Source organism: Copidosoma floridanum, unplaced genomic scaffold (assembly GCF_036245765.1).
Source record: "Copidosoma floridanum isolate Cflo_tuat_1 unplaced genomic scaffold, Cflo_Japanese_pri ptg000001l, whole genome shotgun sequence".
NCBI classification, from domain to species: Eukaryota; Metazoa; Arthropoda; class Insecta; order Hymenoptera; family Encyrtidae; genus Copidosoma; species Copidosoma floridanum.
In genome coordinates, this window is record NW_028321878.1 from 3,304,868 (window position 1) to 3,326,022 (window position 21,155).

Genomic DNA, 21,155 nt, shown 5'->3' on the forward strand with positions numbered 1-21,155 from the left:
TTTATCTCGACATCATGCTGAATTAGTCAAATCGCTGTAACCGAGTTAAAAAATGCAAAAAATGGTCTACCGGCTATCGGAGTTTTCCAACACTGGCGTACATCTACGTAAGTGTATAAATGCATGCCAGTACGAGGAAAAAAAAAAAAAAAAAAAAATTGAAATTAAAAAAAAAGCAAAAATTAAATCTCGCATGTCTACTCGCGAGTATTTGTAAAAAAAAAAAAAAAAAAAAGAATCGTACGGCAGGCGAAAAGGGGTGAAACTTACCTTTGGGTCGCTCGGGAGCAGGTTTGCGAAAACCATGAAGGGGAACGTCACCACCCTTCTGGACCGTCTTGTACGCTATCCTCTGCTCAAGTGGACTCAATGGACTGACGTCTTCGCGTCGACGGAAGACTAGAGTCGAGTCGCTTTCGTAGCCGGACTCCTTAAGGGCGCTGTTTGCACAAATGACATTGGTTTTTTAAAAAAATTCAATTTCATGTTTAATTGTAGTCACAAGATAAAAAACAACTAGGATGAACTATACGTTTGTACACGACGCTCGAGTCGAGGCTCTCGTTCATCCTAGTTTATTCGAGAAAAAGGAATATCTGCAGATTCGACTTACTGGGTCATGTAAGACTTGGGCGAGTGGGTGCTCGATTGCTCGAACGGCTGTAAAACAAACGCAAACGCACAATTGAACAAAACATCGTACTCTCCAAGTTTTCATCCAACAAAACGAATGTATAATCATGTAAAATCAATAGTTTCATCACATGCCAACAAACGTGCTGAAATTCAATTAGTCTCACGATTAAACGCATACAGTGAACAATTGTCCATGTACACGGACAGTACAACAAAATTGTATCGTGTACAATAATAATATCGCTGGCCTTATTGTTAAACACATCAATTACTCGTGGCAGTTGTGTGTGTGTGTATGTGCGTTAATTTGTTTCGGTGAAATTAATTTAGGGTGACTGTATCGATGCGAATCTACATGATCGGTGCGTTTTCGTTGAAGCTGTACAGTAAATAATTGATTACAAGCGTGCCTTGTTTAGGGTATGGGTATACATGTAAACAAAAGGAACGAATCGTTTGTAAACGTATATAGGCTTTGTGCAGGCAAGGGTACACGTTTAATAATTTGCCGTCGTGGTTTTGTCACGGAGCAAATGTTGTATGCGTTTTATTGGCTGTGGTCCGTTAACGACGTACTTTGTACATCTCTTCATCCCACGTGTTTATGTAGGGTGTTCTTTCGTGTACACGTCAAATGTAGCATACATCTATATGGTATAAAAATGAATGGTTACTCGGTGTTTAAAATAAGTAATTTCCAGCTGTGTCAAAAGAAAAAAAAAGGGTTGTGGTGTATCTTAATGTTGTGAAGATGCTCAAGCTGATGGAACGTGTGAGAATGGTAATCCTGAGAAAAATCATACACTGAGCTACAGGAGAGAAAAAGAGAAAGAGAGGGGAAAAAAATCGCTAGTCGTGCACGTCCATCTACAAAGGGATAATCATCATCATCAGATCGTACATTTGGCAATCAGCTAGACAGATAAAAAAGGCATCCTCGATGCAGGTACATTTGTAATAAGTAACAAAACTGTACAGAAGAGCGAGCGAGCGAGCGAGGCGCCGTGCGTGCAATGTATACGTGTGAAACGAATATAATAGCATAAAGTATATGTATATAAAAAAAAAGGAACAGAGAGGGAGTAAACGATATTTATGTAATATAATGGGGTGCATTGGTGCGTGAGGGGGGGTAGGCACGGGCCAGCCGCAGCGTCGCTCTAACCATCAGCAGTGAAGAAGAAGAGAAGGGCGCTACCGCGGCATGATTCGTGGACGTGGTCGTGCCGTTGGAGGATGAATTCGTGACCGAGGAGGAGGAGGAAGCCGAAGACGACAGCAGAGCAACTTGGCCGGCCCCACCGATGCCCGTGATCGTCCCAGCGCCGCTCCCGCTCATCGACGACCTAAGCCCGTGACGCTGATTACTACTGTGATGGCGGTGGCGATTATTGTGACGATTCGTGATAACTGTGCCGTTGCTGCTACTATTGGTGGTGGTTGCGAGAACGGCCACCCTAGCCCCAGCACCGGCGGCTGGCCCGAGGTACGCCCAAGACGACGCGTCGTTCCGCACGTTCTCGTCATCGTCTTCGTCGTCGTCGTCATCGTCGTCATCGTCGTCGTCGTCCGTAGTCGCCAGGGGCTTGATCAGCCGGCGCTCCGAGTCGCCAGTCGAGCCACTGCGTGGCCGGCTGACAACGATGCCCCCTCGAGTGAGAAGTCGGGCCCGGGTGTCGCCACCAGCCAGCTCGAAGAGGCTCTCGAGTAGCCGGGACTGGCGCAGGCGCTGCTGCTCGTCGTTGAGCTCGAGGTCCCGGCGGATCTTGCTGCTGGCGGCCGTCGTCGTCTGGGACCTCGGCCTCCGGCTGGCCTGGAGGAGCCGGTGCTCGAGGCTGGTGCCAGTCATGCCCCGCAGCGACTGTTGATGCGGTTGGGCTCGATTGCCCGCGCTTACGCTGTGAGAGAGGCGGGATTGCTGCTGGTGGTGGCGCTGACCGTAGGAGCCGAGGAGGCCCGTGGGCCTCGTCTTGGGCCGCTGGAGCAGGCCGCTGGTGGGCGTCGAGCCGACGAGGCTGACCGTGGCTTGGGAGGGCTCGCGGCTCTGCAAGCGTCCGTTCTCGTCCAGCCACTGTAGTTGTTGTTGTTGTTGTTGTGGGGTGGTGGTGGTTGTTGTGTTGGATGTCGGGGGATGTATCAGATGATGTGCAGGTGATGTGGGTGCGCGTTGTCGTTCGTGGTGATTTGGGCGCGCAGCGAGAAATGGAAACGTTATGGGTTGTCAAGGGTGCAGACCAGAGAACACACGCAGATCCTTGGATTATCGCTTGGCTTTGCTTAGGGGGTGGATTGTGTTTGTGTGGTTTTTTTTTTTTAACGATATTTCATTGGTAGTAACAAAAGAAAACAAAAAGAAAAAAAAAATTGTTACGTTACAAGGAACAATCAAAGAAGAATAGTAGACGACTGTAATTTGATTTATTCGAGAATTTATGGTGCTTTCGCGGAGGGGGGGGGGCTAATTTTAATTCAAGTGTAGGATGTAGGAGAGGGGTATATATTTTCACTCGGATCGCTTTCATTACACGAAAAGCGTCTGTGTGCAGGGCAATGAAAATTTATCTGTCAAGTCTTCGCGATGTATTTAATTGGATTGCTGGATCTTTCGACTAATATTTGTGTCGGGCAAAGGGTTTCTCTGCAGTTTTATTGGGTTAACGATTGTTAGAAGTTTGTTAGTTTATATTATTTGTTAGTACGAATAAATTGACATGACAAAACAGCGTTATTGAAATGCAACAACTGCAAAGAAAGTTAGTATGGGTGAATGTACAGAAATCGTTTGCCCACAAAACGATTGATCGATTTTTTTATCTTTTTTATCTTTTTTTTATTTAGTAACGCATTATATGTGTTTGTTATAATAAAATTTTGCGTACCCCGTCAAATATGTCCATGACCTCGTCCCACCACTAGAAGAAAAAGGTTGAAAAATGATGTGTTACACTACGAATTTCTACTGTGGTTGTTAATTGTTAAAAGTTAATATAGAAAAAAAATCTCAAATAAAAATAAATGAACCAAATGAAGATTCACCACCAGCAAACAAAGAAGACGTCATCTATATTTTTATTTTTCAGTTTCCCTTATTTCTACACTCAGTAATGTCACTTATTTACACAATTTTGTTCTACCAGTATAATCATAGATGACATCTACTAGAAAACTCCCTCAAAAAATTATCTAAAAGCGTGTTCGTACGAAAGCTAAATTATTAAAAAAACAAAGTGTATACGTCTATAATGGATTAAAACTAAATAAGAAGTTGAAACCTTACGATTAATTGTTAGGTGCGGATGAAAAAAAAAAAAAATTATAAGCTTCCAAAACCATGAACAGTAGATATTATACAATGTTAAAAACACGTGTGAATCGTAATGTTGTCCTTTGCTGAAAAACGCAGCCCCTCTGTCGCACACGGCACGAAACAAATGAAAAAACAAAAAAAAAATCATCATAAAACAAAGCACTTTTTTCCTTATTATTATTCAAACAGTTAAATGCGTGAATAAGAGCAAAAAATTTGCAAGTTTGAATGAAAAAAAAAAAAAAAGGAAGCAACTAAATCATTTCGTAAATTACCTTACGCTTCGCCCAAGAGAGATCTGACGTTGGCTGGAAGAAAAGCCATTGCAAACCATCATGTACGATTCTGTTATCACTCAAAACCCCATGGTTCTCTCATATATAAACGCCAAGTAAACAAAAGTAATCAATTTCCCCTCGAGGTCACGACGAACCGAATGAAAAAAATCGGCCTAACTACTCGACGGAACCAATATAGCCTATCGGGGATTGCACGCGCGCGGCATCGTAATCCGATCACCATAGAAATCAGGCTCCCCCCGAGTCGAGCGCATATACATCGAATGTATTTTGGCACCTGCGAAACTCCATCCGCATACGTTTGCGCGTCGTTGTCCCTCTATAAATTATACGCCCAGCACGCGGTACACGGCCGTCACTCAATAGATCCACGGTTGGATGTATTTTTCCAGTCACGGTAAAATTGAAGAAAAGACCGGCTTACCTCTTTGGTCTCCTTCTCCTGGATCGAGCAGTTTCCCGGCACGTAGTCCTCTATCCTGCCCGGGTTCATGTGATACGTGTCCGGCGAGTAGTGGCCATCCGCTCGTCCAGTTCTAAAATAACCACAGGGGACATTTGTGACAATGGGCAACGTTTCCCCGATATACCGAGTCAATGCAGAATCAGATCTTACGGCCTGGGCAGGGTCGAGAAATCGTTGTCCTTGTGGCGCTGCCTGTGCCGGCGGCTGTCGAGTGTCGCCGATCTCTCGGAGTAGCTTCGCGGCTCGGGCTCGCTCAGGTAGCCGCTCGACGTTCCACTGTAGCCCGTCCTCGTACCTGCAATTACATACATAAACCATCGGTACGGTGGCGGTTGAAAAAAAAATATATATATATATATATAGATTTCATCCTTTTAAATATATATGAGTTTTTAGTAGCAGCAGCAACAGCGCAGCGGCGGACAACAACGTAAAACGGTAGTCCTGTTTTAATACTGGGCGTGTGGGTGAGTGAGTAAGATGCAGCCAGCCATGGTCTTGCGTTAGGATATTGATAAATAAAGAAAAAAAAAAAATGGTACGACATTGTATAATTTGAAAAAGCGTGAGTATCGGGTAAACTCTTGTATTCAGCTCAGCCGTGAAAGCCTGGATTATTTGACAAAAACGTGTAAAAATAATTTGTGCGGGTGATGGACGCGCAGTGATCTTGCCATGACAACACAAGCTCAACATTGCTACGTACGTGTATATAATACAGGCACAAACAGCTTTAGAAAATTTATTCGTATTTAATGCTGTACACGCAGGCTTAACGCAGATGAGCTAAGCGCATCAAAAGGTGGTTAACGCGATTGCCCTCGCGAGCAAATCATCATCGGGATGGAGCGTGATTTAGAACGTATATATATATATATGTACAGATTATGGAATATATATGTGGGTGTAGGGAATGGGTGGGAGATTAAGCACATTGCTATATTATTTGTATTATTTTTGCTTTCGAGTATCGCCATCTCTTCGGTGCACCGCATACATTATAATAGATGTATATTAAACTTGTGAGCGTTAATACAATCAAAACAGTGATATTACGAACGCATAAAATATTCAGGCGTCATTAATATATGTGTGTATATGTTACGCATAATATTGACGCTATGCGCGAGCACAAACATCGAGGGTTTTGATGAAATAAATAAATCATTATTATTATTATTATTATTATTATTTTTGTTTTTGTTGTTGTGATTAAATTGTTGCTGTAATATCATACGTATTGAATTAACAGACTAGATGGCAAACGGTGGGGATACAAAGGGAGAGAAGGGGGGTGAGGTAGAATTGCGATACAAAAAAATTAGTTAATAAGCTAAATATAGTAAAATTGGCAGCCAAGTTAATAAATCGCACGGCGTCACGAGCTTTGCAGCACAGAAATTGTTGTGAGGCACTTTTTTATTTGTTTTAAATCGATAGGTTCTATAATCACCTCTGTGTGGTTTGTAGCGGACGGTTACGTAGTCGTCTGTAAATGCGAAAGAGATGGTTTTTTCCTTTAGATAAATTTTTTTATTTTACAATTGTAAAAAAAAAAGAAAGCTCTTTGTCAATTATTAATTTTTTTTGCATTGCTTTTCTCTGACCGTGTTTTGGGACGCGATGAAGGGATTCGTACATTCGCTTGTACCACTTTGCCTGATTGCCCTCTTTGACCTCCTGTAAAAATTACACAGAGTCTTTTTCTTTCCTTTCTTCCGTATAGGCCTGCTTCGAGAGAAATTTATACTTTTAAGGCGATTAGAGCTACGAGCATTGATTCAGACTTTGAGTAACTTTGGCTGTTGTAAACGTATTTTTAATTGTCAAGCTTTTACTTAATAAATGCCTAAGCCACTTTAATCCGCACAGAAATAACACGTTTACGTGGCTGTGCAAAGTTGGATTAAAACCACTTTGATCTCGAGAGTTATTGAATTTTTAAATTACTTTTGCAACATTTTTGCTAAAATTGAACAATTTGAAAATCAAAAAACTAATTTGGTTTTTCCCCCAGGGTTTTTTAGCCGGCCAGGCCATGACTTACGGATCTCAGTACGATGGGTATGCCGTTTCTCGTTGTCGGGCCGATGCCCTCGTACTTGCGGGGGCCGAGCTCGGCCATCTTCTTGGCCCGTTCATTTTCGGTCTCCGGCTCGCTCTCGTACTCCCTCCTCGGCGCATGGGCTGCTCGAGTTTTGCAACGTCACATTTTTCAAGTCAGCTTTTTACTCTTATTTTTCATTTTTATTTTGTCGTCACGCAGATATACATATAGTGTTTTTGGCGCGTTCGATCGAGCAAAGGGGAGGAGCGGGATGAAGACAAAGCCAACGATGGATGACTTTAAGCGAGAAATTGAGGTACTTACTGACTTCCCCGGGACTCTGCAGTGGCTTCTCCTCTCTGGCCGAGGCGATGTGATCAGTCTCGTCCAGGTAAGCCGCTCCCTTTGGTAACTGTCCCTCTGTTGATGAAACCAAAAAAAAACAAACAAACAAACAAACGAAAAGTTAAAATTCGTACAAACGAAGCTACCAAAGCGTAAACGTGATGCTCGTGCAGACACACCTCGAGCTTTTTGCAGCAGAGTGATGGTCGGATTTTGCGCCCTCGGCAGTCTCGGCTGGCCAGCGAGGGCATGCAGGCCCTGGGCCGGGGCCGAGTACGAGTTGACGATCCGCGAGGGTGCCTCCCTTCCGTAGTGCTCCTCTTCTTCCCAGGGCGGTGACGCTCCACCCGCTACTTTGGTACTCGCTGCTGGCTGCTGCTGCCATGAAAAGTTCATTCGAAAATCATCCGTGTACGGACGAGAAAGCTTCGCAAACACAGGAAAAAGAAGCCGTCCGAGTACAAAGGGCGAGCTTGCTTTTCCTCCGTATACACGGTATACCCCCTCCGCGGGCGGGTTTGCTCGCCCGTCGCGCGCCATAAATATTCCAAAGCGCGTAAAAGCATTTGCGATTTTCCCTTCCCCGCCCGACAGCAGGGAAAAAAAAAAAAAAAAAAAAAAGGGATGCACCCACCTGCGTGACCTTCTTTCTGCTCAGTATTGGACTCTCGAAGGCGACCGGACGGAACTCCTTTCTCTCGGGGACGGGGCTGGGTCCTGCGCTCGACGGCGTCCAAACCGCCGGTATCGGCTCATCCCTCCCGTTCTTGACGCTCTCCGTCGGGCTGGTTATCTGCTTGGCAGGTCCGCTGCCGCTCGGCGACCAGACTCCTGAATCATTTTTATCATCAATGTCATTGTTGGCACTTTTTGAGAAAAAAAAAAAAAAAAAAAAAAAAAAAAAAAAACCAAGATACCAATGCTGTCTAAGCGTTCTTGCAAAAAGTAAATTAAAACGCAGCACAGCCTCCCCCACAGTGCAGCAGAAAACCAAACGAAAATCCCGGAGCGCATGCAAAAAGCAAACAGTGCCCCGCGAGAGTATATAGGCACTGAATATATAGGTGGTGAGCTTTCAATGTTTCAGCAGCAGTATAGCGCACGCGCGACGATGACATTTCCAGATACGATTCATTTTTTCCGGCGGAATAATTAGAGGCCCCGTGATAGGCGAGCGACTGCGGCAGGGGAAAGGGGGCTAAAGTTGGCACCCCCCACGCTGCGCGTTACATAAATAATGGGCTGCTTTTTCCTTGCCAACTACTCGCTTGCGTCCCGTTGCGAATTTGTCCGCGCATCGGCGTTGAAATAAACACGCGGAGAGACTTTTTTTTTTTTTTTTTTTTTTTTTTTTTTGTCGCGTGTTTGAAACGTGTCAAATGGGTGTATACATATGGGGTACGGGTGGTACAATTGTTATGGCTTCTATAAATAGGAGTTATATGGGTTGTGCGCGGCAGAGCGAGTTTGCCAAAAAAAACACGAAAGCTCGGCACGCAGGGGCCGCGGAGGGAAAACATATTGCGTCAGCCGTGTAGAAACGAGGCCTGGGATATGAGATATTGGAGGCACTGGGTCAAAGTAGTTTTGGTGGGCTTTTGTTTGCTTTTCTTATTAATACGACGACGTAGGGGTTCGGGAGGTGGAAACAAAAAAAAAAAAAAAAAAAAAAAAACGACAAGCTTTGAGCGGTGACGGGAAAAATTCTGTGGAGAAAAAAAAAAAAACAAGCAAGTCGGCTGTTTATGTGGTATATCGATTGTATGTTCACCAAACGATTTATTTTGACAAATAATTTGTTAAGGGAAGTGGATCAAAAGTTTTGCCAACAACTGCAGAGCGGACCCGCACAGCTTTTATTAAACGCGTTTCTGGCGGATGGGGCATGACGGGCGGTGCCCATATTATTAAAAAGCAGCCCCGCAAAACGTGGTCATTATGCGAGTCGCAAACGTGTAATGCAGCATAATAATCGCGTATTTTTTGAGCACCGGAGCCCGGAAAAATATAATTGCTCCCAAGTTGCTGATGCATCCGCGAGCTGCGGATAACGAGAGCTACCAAGTACACCTCAAAAAGGCTATGAGGTGAAAATATCAGCCACTGTATGGAAAATCACGCGCTCTGGCGTAAATGTAGCACCTCGCGTGTATAATCGTACGATCGGGGAAAAAGCAGGGGAACAAAATGCTCGCGGGGGGGCTTTCTTTTCGCGGCGTTGTTAATTCAACGATAAACTCGAGTCCCGAACGAAAAGCTCTCCCCTGATTTTTCGCGGCTCCACGTGGCTTTTCCAAGCACAGCTCGCGCTGATCCAAAGTAGGTTAATTGACGCGGGGGTTCCGCGATTTTAATTTTTCATCTGCCCAGCTGGCCCTTTAATTCGTTTTCGAGAAACGTCATTTTTTTCTTCCTTTGGGTGCGATAAATTTTTTTTTTCTGTTTCACAGCTCGATCGTGAAATACGGGCAATGCGATTTGCAGTCAATTATGCCGCACGTGCGTTTGCGATAAATTGTTTGTGCTACATTGAATCCGAAGGCAATAAATTCCGATCCGTGTTTCTTTCATTCTTCTTTTTTTTTTTTTTTTTTTTTTTTTCACAAATTCCGACGCAGCAAGGCAATAAAACACAAGCCAAGCGATCCCGTTAAAATGCCAATAACAATAACAAAAACACACACACATGTTTGGCACACCCAATTTACCTGGCTTTGCAGTCATCGACGCTTTGAACGTCGGAGCGATCATTTCTGAAAACACCAATCGGTTCCACGGTTAATCACACGCGAACACATACGTTTTAACTCACAACGTCCCAAGCTAGTTTTTCTCCGCTGCTCCCTTAGCCAACCAATTTTCCCCTTCTACCCCCAGGAAAAACTTTGGCTTCCACCAGCGAGGGCGCAGAGGAAAGTTTTCCACAAGTTGTGCGTTTACTTTGGGGATTAATTTACAGTGCGGGATGAACTGCACCAGACTCCGAAGCTAGATTAAATATGGGTTACACCGCGAGTGGGCACACAACACGTACACCTGCTTGTAATTCTGGCAAATGTTTTCGCCGGGGTGAAGTTGGTGTACACGTTTTCGTTCCAACTTTTGGATAATTTACAAAGGAATAATATGATACACGGCAAATATTTTTCCTCACCGTACCACACACGTATACACACGTATATGCGCCAAAGCTCGGGCCAGGCTTCGAGAACTCCTCCGATATTTATACGCCCCTTATTTCTCAACGGACACGGAAAATGTGCACCCCCTTTGCCGTGCGCATAATTCACAGCGCGGGAGGGTAATCAGGTTTTTCAAGAAAAATCAGCGGCAAGTCGATCCACCGGTACACCAAAGACCCCCCGGCCCGGTGCGCCTATGTGTATTGTGCGCTCGAGGTTGGCGGGTGGAACGACTTTTTCCTTATCACCCGAGACACTTTGGCCGCTCCGGCGGAAGAGATACGACGACGATCCCGAGGGTCGTATGTAAACACGAGCGCGAGCTACATACACACTATATGCACAGAGCGAGGGCGAAGAACTCGGGGAGCTGATTTTTCGCGAGCATCTCAAAACGACCTTTCCTACACCCAGACTCGTGTGTACCTAGTGCGGAGGTGGGGCAAGCGAGCCGTGTCTTCGCGGTTCATTAATACAGAAGCGCACTTGACGAGGAGGAGGGGGGATGGTGAGTGTGGAAAAAGGGCACGGAAAGCTCGTGCGACCGGGACGACTCTCGGCGCACGTTTCGCCTCTTCAATCCGTTGATAGTCACCTCGCGCTCTCACTAACGGACATTTACTTTCGTTAATCCTTTTGTTTAAACTAAATGCTTCGCATTACATGCGGAACATATATATACTTAATTTTGATATACTAAAATACACCCGGATTGCGCCGTTAAAGATAAGCCTCGTTATTTTTTTTTTCCTCCTCCTCCTCCTTCGCTTTTTCCGCGGCTCGCAGTCTCTGGCCTATATAAAAACGCGCGATGTTTATGGCACGCTCATTAGACAAAATAACCATTAATCCAGAGCCGGTAGCCTATACACGGGCAAGACGAAACATTAATTGGCCCACCGAATAACGTACGGGTTTTCACTAATCCATTAATAGAGAGACCATGCCCCTGCCTTTTCGCAACTTATTTTTAGTTTCCGCTCTCCCGTACACGCGCTTGCAATTTATAGCTCCGTTCGCCGTGTTGGACTGATAGTTTTAAATATCCTCGTCCTTAACTCCCCCTTTTTTTTTGCAACTTTCAACAAAATCGAATCGTTAAACTAAACAGTTTACGTAACCCGAAGAAAGATATTGTCGGCGAAAGTACAAGTGCGTTTTATTTCCGTCAAGTGATCGCTGCGCCATACACTGCGCTTCCTCTCGACGTTTCTCTTTCTCCTTTTGGCGCGTAAAGCTCTCGACGGAGACGAGGAAGGAGGGGGTGCTCCCGCGGATGATTCAGAGCCGCGGATAAATGGGCCGTATTTATATATACGCTGTGGTCGTGCAACTTGTTGAACAGACGCCCGCTTTGATTCGTCCCGTTGCGCAACATCGGCTCAAAAAAATGCCGAAGAATTTTCGGGGGTATACGCCTGTAGCGCGCGTGTACTTTACCACGCATCGGCGAGTTTGAGAAATGGACGTCCGCGCGAAGGGGGATTTTAAAATTGCCCCCCCCCGTATAGGTGTAACTTATTCGCGTTGCGTAATTGTAGGAAGCTCCCTGCACCCGAGCGATCCAGAACAAAAAAAAAAAAAAAAAAAAAAAAAAACAAGGTCTAAGGTTGCGTGCAGCTCTCCCCTGCGCTGCTCCTCCGATTCTATTTTCCGTCCGTCTGGCTATACTTGGGCTTCTTCTACTGAATGGATCGCCGCGCGCGTTTCTCTTGAATTTCCTCGAAAACAAGCACACACTCCCCTCAAAGCGATTCGCTCTACAGATACCACCAAAGCTACACTAAACACACCAATTGGGAAACGGGACACTCTTTTATTTCTTGTAACCCCGCATCAAATGGCACTGAACAATGAATTGAAGGATTTGGGAAACAAGGTAGTAGGTGCTCGCTCACTTTTCTCCAGCATTTCGTGATCGAGGGTGGCGCACTGTATTCGTATTAAACTCCGTCCTCGCAAAAGCCCCGAGAGATGTGCTGCTGGTCGGTTATACTCCCCCGTACAAGCGCCGTACACACGCGCGAAAAAGACCGAAAAGAAGACGAACGGAGGAAATGGAGCTTGCGCGCGCGCGCTCTGTTCGTAATATATGTATATACACGGCACATCAGGCGCAAGCTGTCTCGAGGGTTCGCCGGCGCTCGCAGAACTGAGCGTCGCGACGCTACGGCTCTCTCTCTCTCTCTCTCTGCTCGCGATGCCGTTTCCGCTTACGTTTCACGTCGCCGACGAAGCCCGCCTCTTCTCTCTCTCCGGTGTACGGAGTAAGGTGTATATAGAAGCTTGGAACGAGAGTAGGAGAGACAGATGACGATTATATGGGCGCCAGCCAAGTGAGTATCCGCTGCTAGGTCGCCCCGTATGTATACCTGGTGGACGGAAAGTAAGCTCGAGATACGCATTGACGTCTAACCGGTGTATACCGATACACGGGCTCGAGCTTTCGAGGTCGTTGATCCGATGGACCGCCGCTGATTGAGCTTTATTTTCGGCTATACTCGGACACGGGGTTCCCTCCGCTGCCTTTGACGCGCGTGGGAGTCCGATTCAAAACGCGCACCTTTTTTTTCCCCTCCTCCGCAAAACGAACGAGTACAGGCTAGCGTAAATCGTGTCATCTGAATTAATTTTAGTTTGAACGATTTCATTATGCAAAACCATACGACGCTCTGGTATATAGAGGAGTGACATGAATATTCCCTCGCGCGGATTATAAACGCGCTTGCAAAGAGGTTTCATAAATTTTGCGGTGAAAATCGGTTAGGGGAGGGTGGGAAGGGCTCAAGTGACTTTACCCCCCGGAAAAATGATGTGCCGGCTTACAGGGGGGAAGCGAGAATATCGCACTTTATGTTACACGCTGGAAACTCATTTCGCCGTAATAACAATTTTCTTTCTTTTTTTTTTTTTCCTTCGAACCCCCTCCACGTGACAGCCCCTATTTGGAGGAGCTAAATAAAAAACTGCCTTTCAATAAAGTCAACGGCTCTTTTTCCGTAAACACATCCAATTATTTTCGTTGTTTTCCGGTATAGCGTAAAAAAAAAAAAAGAAAAAAAAAACTTCGACCTTGTCTCACGCCCGTGTCGACAGACGTAACAACGACACCATCTCGCGATCAAACACAATCGGACACCCCCCGCGTCGAATTATCCGCGACTGGGAATAAGACACACGCCCACCTGGGCAATCGGAGCGCGAAGGACGACAGAGACACGCTGGATTTTGTAAGCTGAGCTTCGGTCTCGCAACGCGGTGATTCTTGTTTTTCCGCGTGTACCCCCTTCCTTCTTCTCTCACGGGGGATCAGATTGTACATAAAGGATTTTCTTTTCCATTTTTGTTTTCCCTTTATCTCCCGCTCAAGATTTGAAACGGGCGTTCGACGATCAGTTGCGCAACGTTTTTCTAAAAAAAAATTGCACGAATCTTCGAACGGGAACGCACGGCTGCTCAAATATTGCTCGGATCAAACCGTATACGTTTTAAATCGTAAAATGATGGAAACACTCCCACACCCATTTGTATAAACACTAGGAAGCTCTTACGCTCGAAAATCCCGTATCTGCGGTACAACGATGATGCAATGCTGACACCACCCACTGAGCTTCGCAAATAATTCAAGCACATCGAAAGCTTATTAATTTCATCCATCACACGGGTACACTGTACCGCGGACGGTTCGCGTTATATCATCGTCCGGAGGGAAGGTTTGCTCTTCGGAACCCCACATTTATCGTCATACGTGCAGTAAAAACTTGATGTATCCCCCTATAAAACACCTGTCCCTCCCGCTCGAGCACCAAACGGTCTTTCGTATACGTATAGCCGCGAGCTCTTCCATCAAACTTGTATACACGCAAAAAGCGCTCCATCTTTCTCGATACATCGATCGCTCGGCCCTGGGGCTCTTGCCTCGTCCAAAAGTAGGCGACGAGGAGCCCACCAGGACGTATAAATACAACGTCTTTCCCCATATATACTCGAGTGTACTTGCTATTCTTCCAAACTTTTCCCTCTTATGCACCCCGGAACTTTCAACTCCGTTGTAGTCCCCGCTACTTTGCGAGTATACTCAACGATCGGTGCGGGAGTTTTTTTTTCCCCGAGGGAAAGTTGCCCATCCGCGCTCATTGGTTTTCGAAATCAATCAAAAATCGGGGCTCCCTCGAGCACGAAAACGAGCCGACTTTTTTTGTTTCGCGTCTCAAGCCGGCAAAAACGCTCGTTTTATCATTTTGCCCGTCCATTTTTATCGCCGCTTTTCCCGGAACCCCCGTACAATTTGAAACCACGACTGTTTATTATTTACCCAATGTTTATCAAGCTTTTGCCAACTCGAGTTTGTTTCTCCCCTCCACTACCGGCAAGTGGAAAAGTGCGAAAAAACAATTGAATTTTCCAAAATCTAATTATCGCTCACCTGCACCCCTACGGAAGCATCACCTCCGTGTTTTTTCTCCCCCCCCCCCACCCCCTAAACCGCGAGTGCACGGAAGCGACACGTATACGCGTGGTGTCATAAACGAGCCATGGCACGACGGTGGGCACGATACAGTTGGTTGTTTGCGTGCATACGAGGCGAGAGATAGCGAGAGTCTCTCGGGCTGCTTCGGCGTGTATACGTGTGCCGCGTTATCAAGTGGCTCCCCATGGGGCAATTACGCCACTTTTTTTTTGTCTCCCGTTTCCTTGTACAATACAGGCACTGTACGTGTACGTGCTGTGTATAGGGATGAGTTTTCCGATAAGTTTGGTTAAAAGAGGGGCACTCTCAATTACGTATGATGCTACGTTACAATAAACGCCCCGACGTTGAATGTTGGCAAACGCGTGTACGGCAGCTACCGTCCTTTTCATCCCGCAAATAGAGACGCCGGACGCGTACGTACCAACCTATGCGTCTCGGGTTGAAAAAAAGCGGCCTTTGTCGTCGTCGTCGCTTATCGTTACATTTTTTACATCGGTCTGCTCGCTCCGTTTTTTCCTCTTTTTCAAACTCCAACCCCCCCTCCCCCGTTTAGCCATCCCGAGCTTCTTTTGTGCGAAAACGCCGGCGCTGGAAGTGGGTCGCCGTTACACACACACAGAGATAACAAGCGAGGGAGGCTGGCGTATAACGCGTGTTCGCACGGGCTAGGTATGTATACACACACACACACGCAGAGCAAACACAAACCTCCTCTTTCTTCTCTGCCGGCTAGCAAAAATCCCCGGCCGAGGCTCAGAGCGCCGTCAATCTCGTGCAGCAAATCCGTGCCGGTCCCAGCCTTGAGATCCGCCTCCTTACTCGGCAAATTACCCGCAGCTAGAATTAGTACGTACCGTTTGCAGTTAACAATCGTCATATCGCCACGGTTCCACCTCTGGACATGGGTGTACTATATATAGGTTGCATGTGTACAACAAACAAGACTCGGACGGCACAACATGTATATGAAAGAAAGATTTGCTGGGATGGTACATTATAAGCCATTTCTTTGCCCCCCCAGAGATTGTGTTTTAACCAAAAAAAACAAAAAAAAGTCGTTGTCGAGATAACGAGTTGTTGTCGTCGTTAGGAGTAAACGAGGGCAAATTTTCTTTTCTCGCTCGTTATATTTTGTCATAATTACCCGGGGAAACGCGGGTGTGTTTTTCGCTCCGAGGACGATACAACGACACAAGCGCGAAACGATGATTTTACCATGAAATAGCCTACAATTTTATACACATTGACTCGATTACACATTAGCAAATGAAATGATTGTTAGTTGGTACGTACGGTTGAATCACCGTGATTTCAGATACATTAAAACTTGCGAAAGGCAATCACGCCGGACATAACAATAGCTATAGCCCCAGAGAGCCCATTGTTATTATTACACGCCCTCGCGCGTACACGCGTATATAATATACGAACCCGTCAAAATCCGTGGACGGAACACTACACTCCAGACGGATATCCAATATCTCGCGTTAATCGAGCGCTGGACTCTCTCTCTCTCTCTCTCTCTTTGGGTGTCTCCATTAAGGCTAACCCCCCCAAAACTTCCTCCATGGGTATACGTTGTACCTGCATTTTAGGCGATGCGTATGATAATATACATATGTGTGTTCGGCTTTTGGTTTCGCAACGTTCGAAAATAGCCGAAAGGGAGCCGGTAGCGCGGAGCCGTAAAATCTCGGGGATATAAGTATACGCGCGCTGGCCTATATTACATTTTTCCTCTTGGCACGAGAGAGAGATGCACACCCCCTCCTGCCCCTGTACATAAATATAGTCTCGGGCTGCGAACGGCGCAGTTTTTTTTTCATCCCACCGGCAAGCAAAGCCCCTCCAGCTACTTTGGAAATTGCCTTCTCCCGCGTTCATGCGCTTAAATTATTTTGATTCAGTTTTTTTTTCTTGTTTTTTTTTTTCAGAGGAAACCATAAGGCGTATAGTTGCCTCCGAGAAACGGGCTTTTGTCTTTGTTGCGCAAGAGGCGCTTTCCATCCCTACCGCCCGCGCCGCACAATCGAATACATGGAGCCTCGAAATAAGCCGTGAGACGTTGGTGGATATATATATACATATGCAAAGGGGTGCGGGAGGATGGGAGTCGGGTCGTAAGAAGTACAATGCTCCCCACCGTGCTCGCCTTGATTTGTTGTGTTCTTGCTTCTTGCGACGAGAGACGCTTTAGCAGTGCCTTCAAGTGGTATATAAGTATATATATACATGCATTTGTTCGCTCCCTTGGAGCTTTAATTAACACGGCTTTTGACAATTCGCAGACTCAAAGGATTTGTCCCCGATGACGGCGTGCTTCGGATACGGAAATCATACTCGCTTTGCCTTGAAAAATCAAGTATTGTTTCTACTGGTGTACGCGCAACCAAAAATTTGGGTGGGTGTGTCTCGAAAACAATAATTGAGAACCACAGGATTGTTGAAAATTCTCGAGTATCACTTGTCACAAGGTATCGTAAAAATTTCGAAATGACACATGTAACCGTTGATAGGTGTAATCCACGTAATTATCACCTCTCGCAAAATAGTCATTCAAGGGGTATGATAAATTAATTTCTCCAAATAAAATGATTCCAGTCACATAAAGTTGCTTACAAAAGGTAACACAAGAGGTTCAAAATTTCTCACAAAAGACACCCCCTCGAACGAAGAAAAAAAAAAAAAAAAAAAAAAAAAAACAGATCCACTCGGTGAGTAAAAACTAATCGTTAAACGCACGTGTGTTAATTATCAGAGCGATGCCCACGTACACTCAAGTATGTGTCACAACAATGCGTATAGGATATCAGTAAGCTAAGTACACAATATAATATGCATATGTTAGCGACAGTTGGCTGTAAACTAACGCACACAAACACACACATACGCACGTAATGGATCGTTGTCGAGTAGCTGTTGTCACGTAGGTGCACATGTATACTACGTGTATGTATAAACATCAGCCACAGGCGGTACGGTATACATACATACCATCGAGGCGAGCGATATCACTCAACGAGCACACACGCGCGCGCGGTAACGATATCCGAGTTAATCGATGATTGCCAAGATATTCAAGCGACAAGCCCGCGGGGAAAAGCCAAATCTATTAATACAACACACACACACACACCCGCGCTTGCCAACAAGCTCACCCGCGTCTTCCTTCTCCTTTTTGGTCGATAGCTCGAGGAACTCTTGCAGGTGTTTGGGCAGGCGTCTCGCGTCCCTCACCTCCTCGCCACCGACGATCAACTTGGCATCGCCAGGGATAGGTGGCTCCGTGCTCGCACCCCCCTCGGTCTCGCTGTCGTCGAGCCTGACGCCTTGCCTGCTCAGCCGGCTCCTCGCCCTCGCGATAAACTCCTGCTCGACCTTGTTCATGTCCTCGTCGCGTTGCCTGCCCCTCCTCCTCGGCCCCACCTGCCCCTCGAGGTCCGCGCACGAGCTTATCTTGATGACCCTGTGCTGCTTGCGCTCCTCGCGCTCGAGCACCTTGTGCACGTACTCCTCGTACATCTGCTGGCGAAGGGCCTCGCCCAGCCCGAGTGGCCCCACTTGCCTCTCCCTGCTCTCCGGTGGCGGGGTGGCCGGTTTTTCCGGCACCCGGACACCTTTTTCTTCTTCTTTTTCTTCTTCTTCGTTGGCGGGCTCGTCGTGCAGGTACCTGAAGAAAGCTTTGAGCTTGGACTCGCTCTCGGCCTCCCTCATCGCGCCCACCTCCCGGATGCCGTTCTTCAGTTGGCTCTGTAGGTGCTCGATGTGCCTCAGCTGCCGGTCAAAGTACTCCCTGGACGACTCGGGTTTGTCCCGCTGTTGTTGTTTTGCGGGGCCCTGGTCGAAGATGCTCCGCGTGTCGATGCACTCCCTGTCCACGGTCACGCGCCTCTTGGCCTTTGCCGGCACCTCGGGCCTCTCGCCGATTATCAGCGCTGGGTTCACGCGTCTCCGGCACCCGTCCGGCGCACTGTCGCTGATAACCGCGCGTAAACACCCACCGGCCAAAGACACCGGATCCCTACGAGCGCCGCTAGTGCCGGTGGTGGGCGTCCCGTTGCAGAGGCGGCTCTGCCCGTTATCGGCGTCTATTAATAACGTGCCCCGCCTTTGTCTTTCGGCCGCCACGCGGTTCTCCCTGCTGACGATGCTCAGGAGGCGCTTCGAGCCGCTGCTCGCCCCCACCACGTCCACGAGGTACTTGGGGGGCGATACTGGCTTCGGGTGGCTCAGGTGGTAGCCGTGTCGATCCACGAATTTCCTGTGCAGGTCCAGCAGATTGTCGGCCGTGGCTCGGACGGGGGCCTCTTGCTGGGCCGGGGAGAAGCACACGAGCAGCCGCGGGTTGTCCCGCGTCGGCACGCCCGTCCAGCCATTGGCACTTTTACCACTGCCTTCGACGGGCGGTGACAAGACAGAGAGTGTCCGTTCAACGGACGGGTCCTTCGGCGTAGCATCCGGGATATCGGTGCCGGTGAACTTGGCCGACGGCGCGTCGGGTCTAATATTAGCCGGCACGTAGTAGAGGTGCCCGTCGTCTGGCTCGGGTCCAGGTGGCAGTTGGGCTTCCCCGCACCCCACCTGACTCTGGTCGACGCTCGCCGCTTCAAGGCCCACCACCGGCCCGCTATTGCCAACTTTGCCGAGCTCTTGGTCCCCCTCGGACGCGGGAGGAGGTGGAGGCGCGAGGTCACGACGCCCCAGGAGCACCAACAGGGAGCGCACAAAGTCGTCCTCGTCGGAGGGCCAGTGTTGGTTTCGGGGTAGTGGGCGAGAGTCGTAGCCGCGAAACAGCCTCCCACGGCGAACCGGAGGAGGCGGCATCGCGGGCAAGAGGCGCTCCACGAGGATGATGCGCTCGATCACGGGGTGGACGCCCAGCGAGGGCGCCAAGCTCACTGACCTCATCGGAGGTGAAGGCGCCTCGATCCTCCGTTCCGAGGTGCAGCTCTCGTTCGGCGGGTCAGACTCCCCGTCCGGCATCGAGTTGACATTGTCCTCCGTGTCGCCGGCCTCTTCTTCCTTTCTCTCGGTGTTTGCGCTCCCGGTGCCCCCAGCCAACGCCTCGAGTGGAAAGTTTTCCGACAGCGGAGCTTCTTCGTCGATTTGCTCATCCTCCCCGGTAGCAACTTGCTCGGCGACACCTTCAGTTACGGGTGGCAGCAGTTCCGTTGCACCCTCGTCCACTCCGTCCACGGGAGTTGTCGGACCAACGCCTTCTTTCTCCTCGGGCTTTGTTGGCTCGTCAACTCGCTCAAAGTCCTTGATCACGCTCTCCTTGAGGCTCTTCACGAGGTTCATGAACGTCTCGACGTTCTTGCACTCGGCGTACGCGTCCTCCTCTACCCTCGTTTCGTCGCGGCTCTCCTCCTCCTCCTCCTCCATTCTCGGTTCTCTCCTGTACTTGCCGATCTCCTCATTGATAAAGTCACGTATGTGCTCCCGCGGTGGCTTTTCCTCCTCCTCCTCCTCGTTGTTACAGTCCACCACTTCTTCCTCCTCGATGATGTCGAGACACCTGGTGTTGCTGTTGCTCGGCTCTTGATTCATTTGCAACTGGTTGTACGCCAAGGTGGCACTGCAGCCAAGTGCAGTCGTCTCCCCGACAGCCGCGTTCCCCCTCCCACTTGGCGGCTCGGCTGTTTTTCGATCGGTCGGTGAACTTGGCAGCCTCAGACCCTCGATGAAGCTGCGCAGGTGGTCCTCCACCTCCCGTGACATCGGCTTCGTCTCCGGCGCCCCCTCCTCGTCTGACTCGGCCTCGATTATGATCCCCTGCTGCCGGGGCTTCCGGCCGACCTCCGCGTCGCTGTCCGTGACCTCGCAGATCTCGAGGAAACTGAAGCGCTTCGCGGGTATGGCCAAGGCCGTGCAAGTGGCGCCACCACCGGGGAGGCTCTGGACCTTTGTCGCGAGCTCCCGGGGGAGCGGACCCATGGGCTCGAGGGGCTCGGTTATTGTGACGGTCGACGAGCCGAGGCTCGACTCGACTATACCGACCCCAGCCATGTGGCCGATCCGCGCCTCTAGGGGCGTCGCGTGTCTTATCGTCGTTATCTCGCAGATCTGGGTGCCGGTGTTTAGTACGCGCTTGTCGATTTTACCGGGCCGTGGGATCGGTTTGGCCGCCGTGGCGTCGGTCTTGTTCTCGGCGCGGGCCTCGATGACTGAGGGGCCATTTTTCACTGGGGCTGGTTTTTTGCGCTGCTGCCGGTTGCGCCGGTTTTTCCGGGTTCGCGATCCGCAGGGCATCCTTATCACGAGGCAGCTGCTCTCGAGCTCTTCGGTTCAATATTTTATCGTCCAGTTGTACTTTTGTTTCTGTCGGTGGGTTCGGTTATGCTCAAAGCGCAACTCGAAATTTTGGTTATTGCCGCACTCTGGGGGAATTACCAACGA

The 21,155-nt window shown here is 48.3% G+C and overlaps 1 protein-coding gene across 1 annotated transcript in view; it reads right to left on the minus strand.

The window, feature by feature from the left end:
- Positions 1-21,155, minus strand: part of CAP (Cbl-associated protein) — a 54,249-nt gene that overhangs the window by 25,306 nt on the left and 7,788 nt on the right. The window contains exons 3-16 of the mRNA XM_089588792.1: positions 17,915-21,037; positions 7,735-7,928; positions 7,280-7,478; positions 7,080-7,175; positions 6,756-6,895; positions 6,316-6,388; positions 6,162-6,197; positions 4,859-5,003; positions 4,667-4,778; positions 4,219-4,251; positions 3,516-3,548; positions 1,802-2,707; positions 614-660; positions 271-440 (exon numbers count right to left, since the gene is read on the minus strand). Coding sequence (XP_089444918.1) covers positions 271-440; positions 614-660; positions 1,802-2,707; positions 3,516-3,548; positions 4,219-4,251; positions 4,667-4,778; positions 4,859-5,003; positions 6,162-6,197; positions 6,316-6,388; positions 6,756-6,895; positions 7,080-7,175; positions 7,280-7,478; positions 7,735-7,928; positions 17,915-21,037 — 5,307 coding nt within the window. The remainder of the gene's footprint in view (positions 1-270; positions 441-613; positions 661-1,801; positions 2,708-3,515; positions 3,549-4,218; positions 4,252-4,666; positions 4,779-4,858; positions 5,004-6,161; positions 6,198-6,315; positions 6,389-6,755; positions 6,896-7,079; positions 7,176-7,279; positions 7,479-7,734; positions 7,929-17,914; positions 21,038-21,155) is intronic.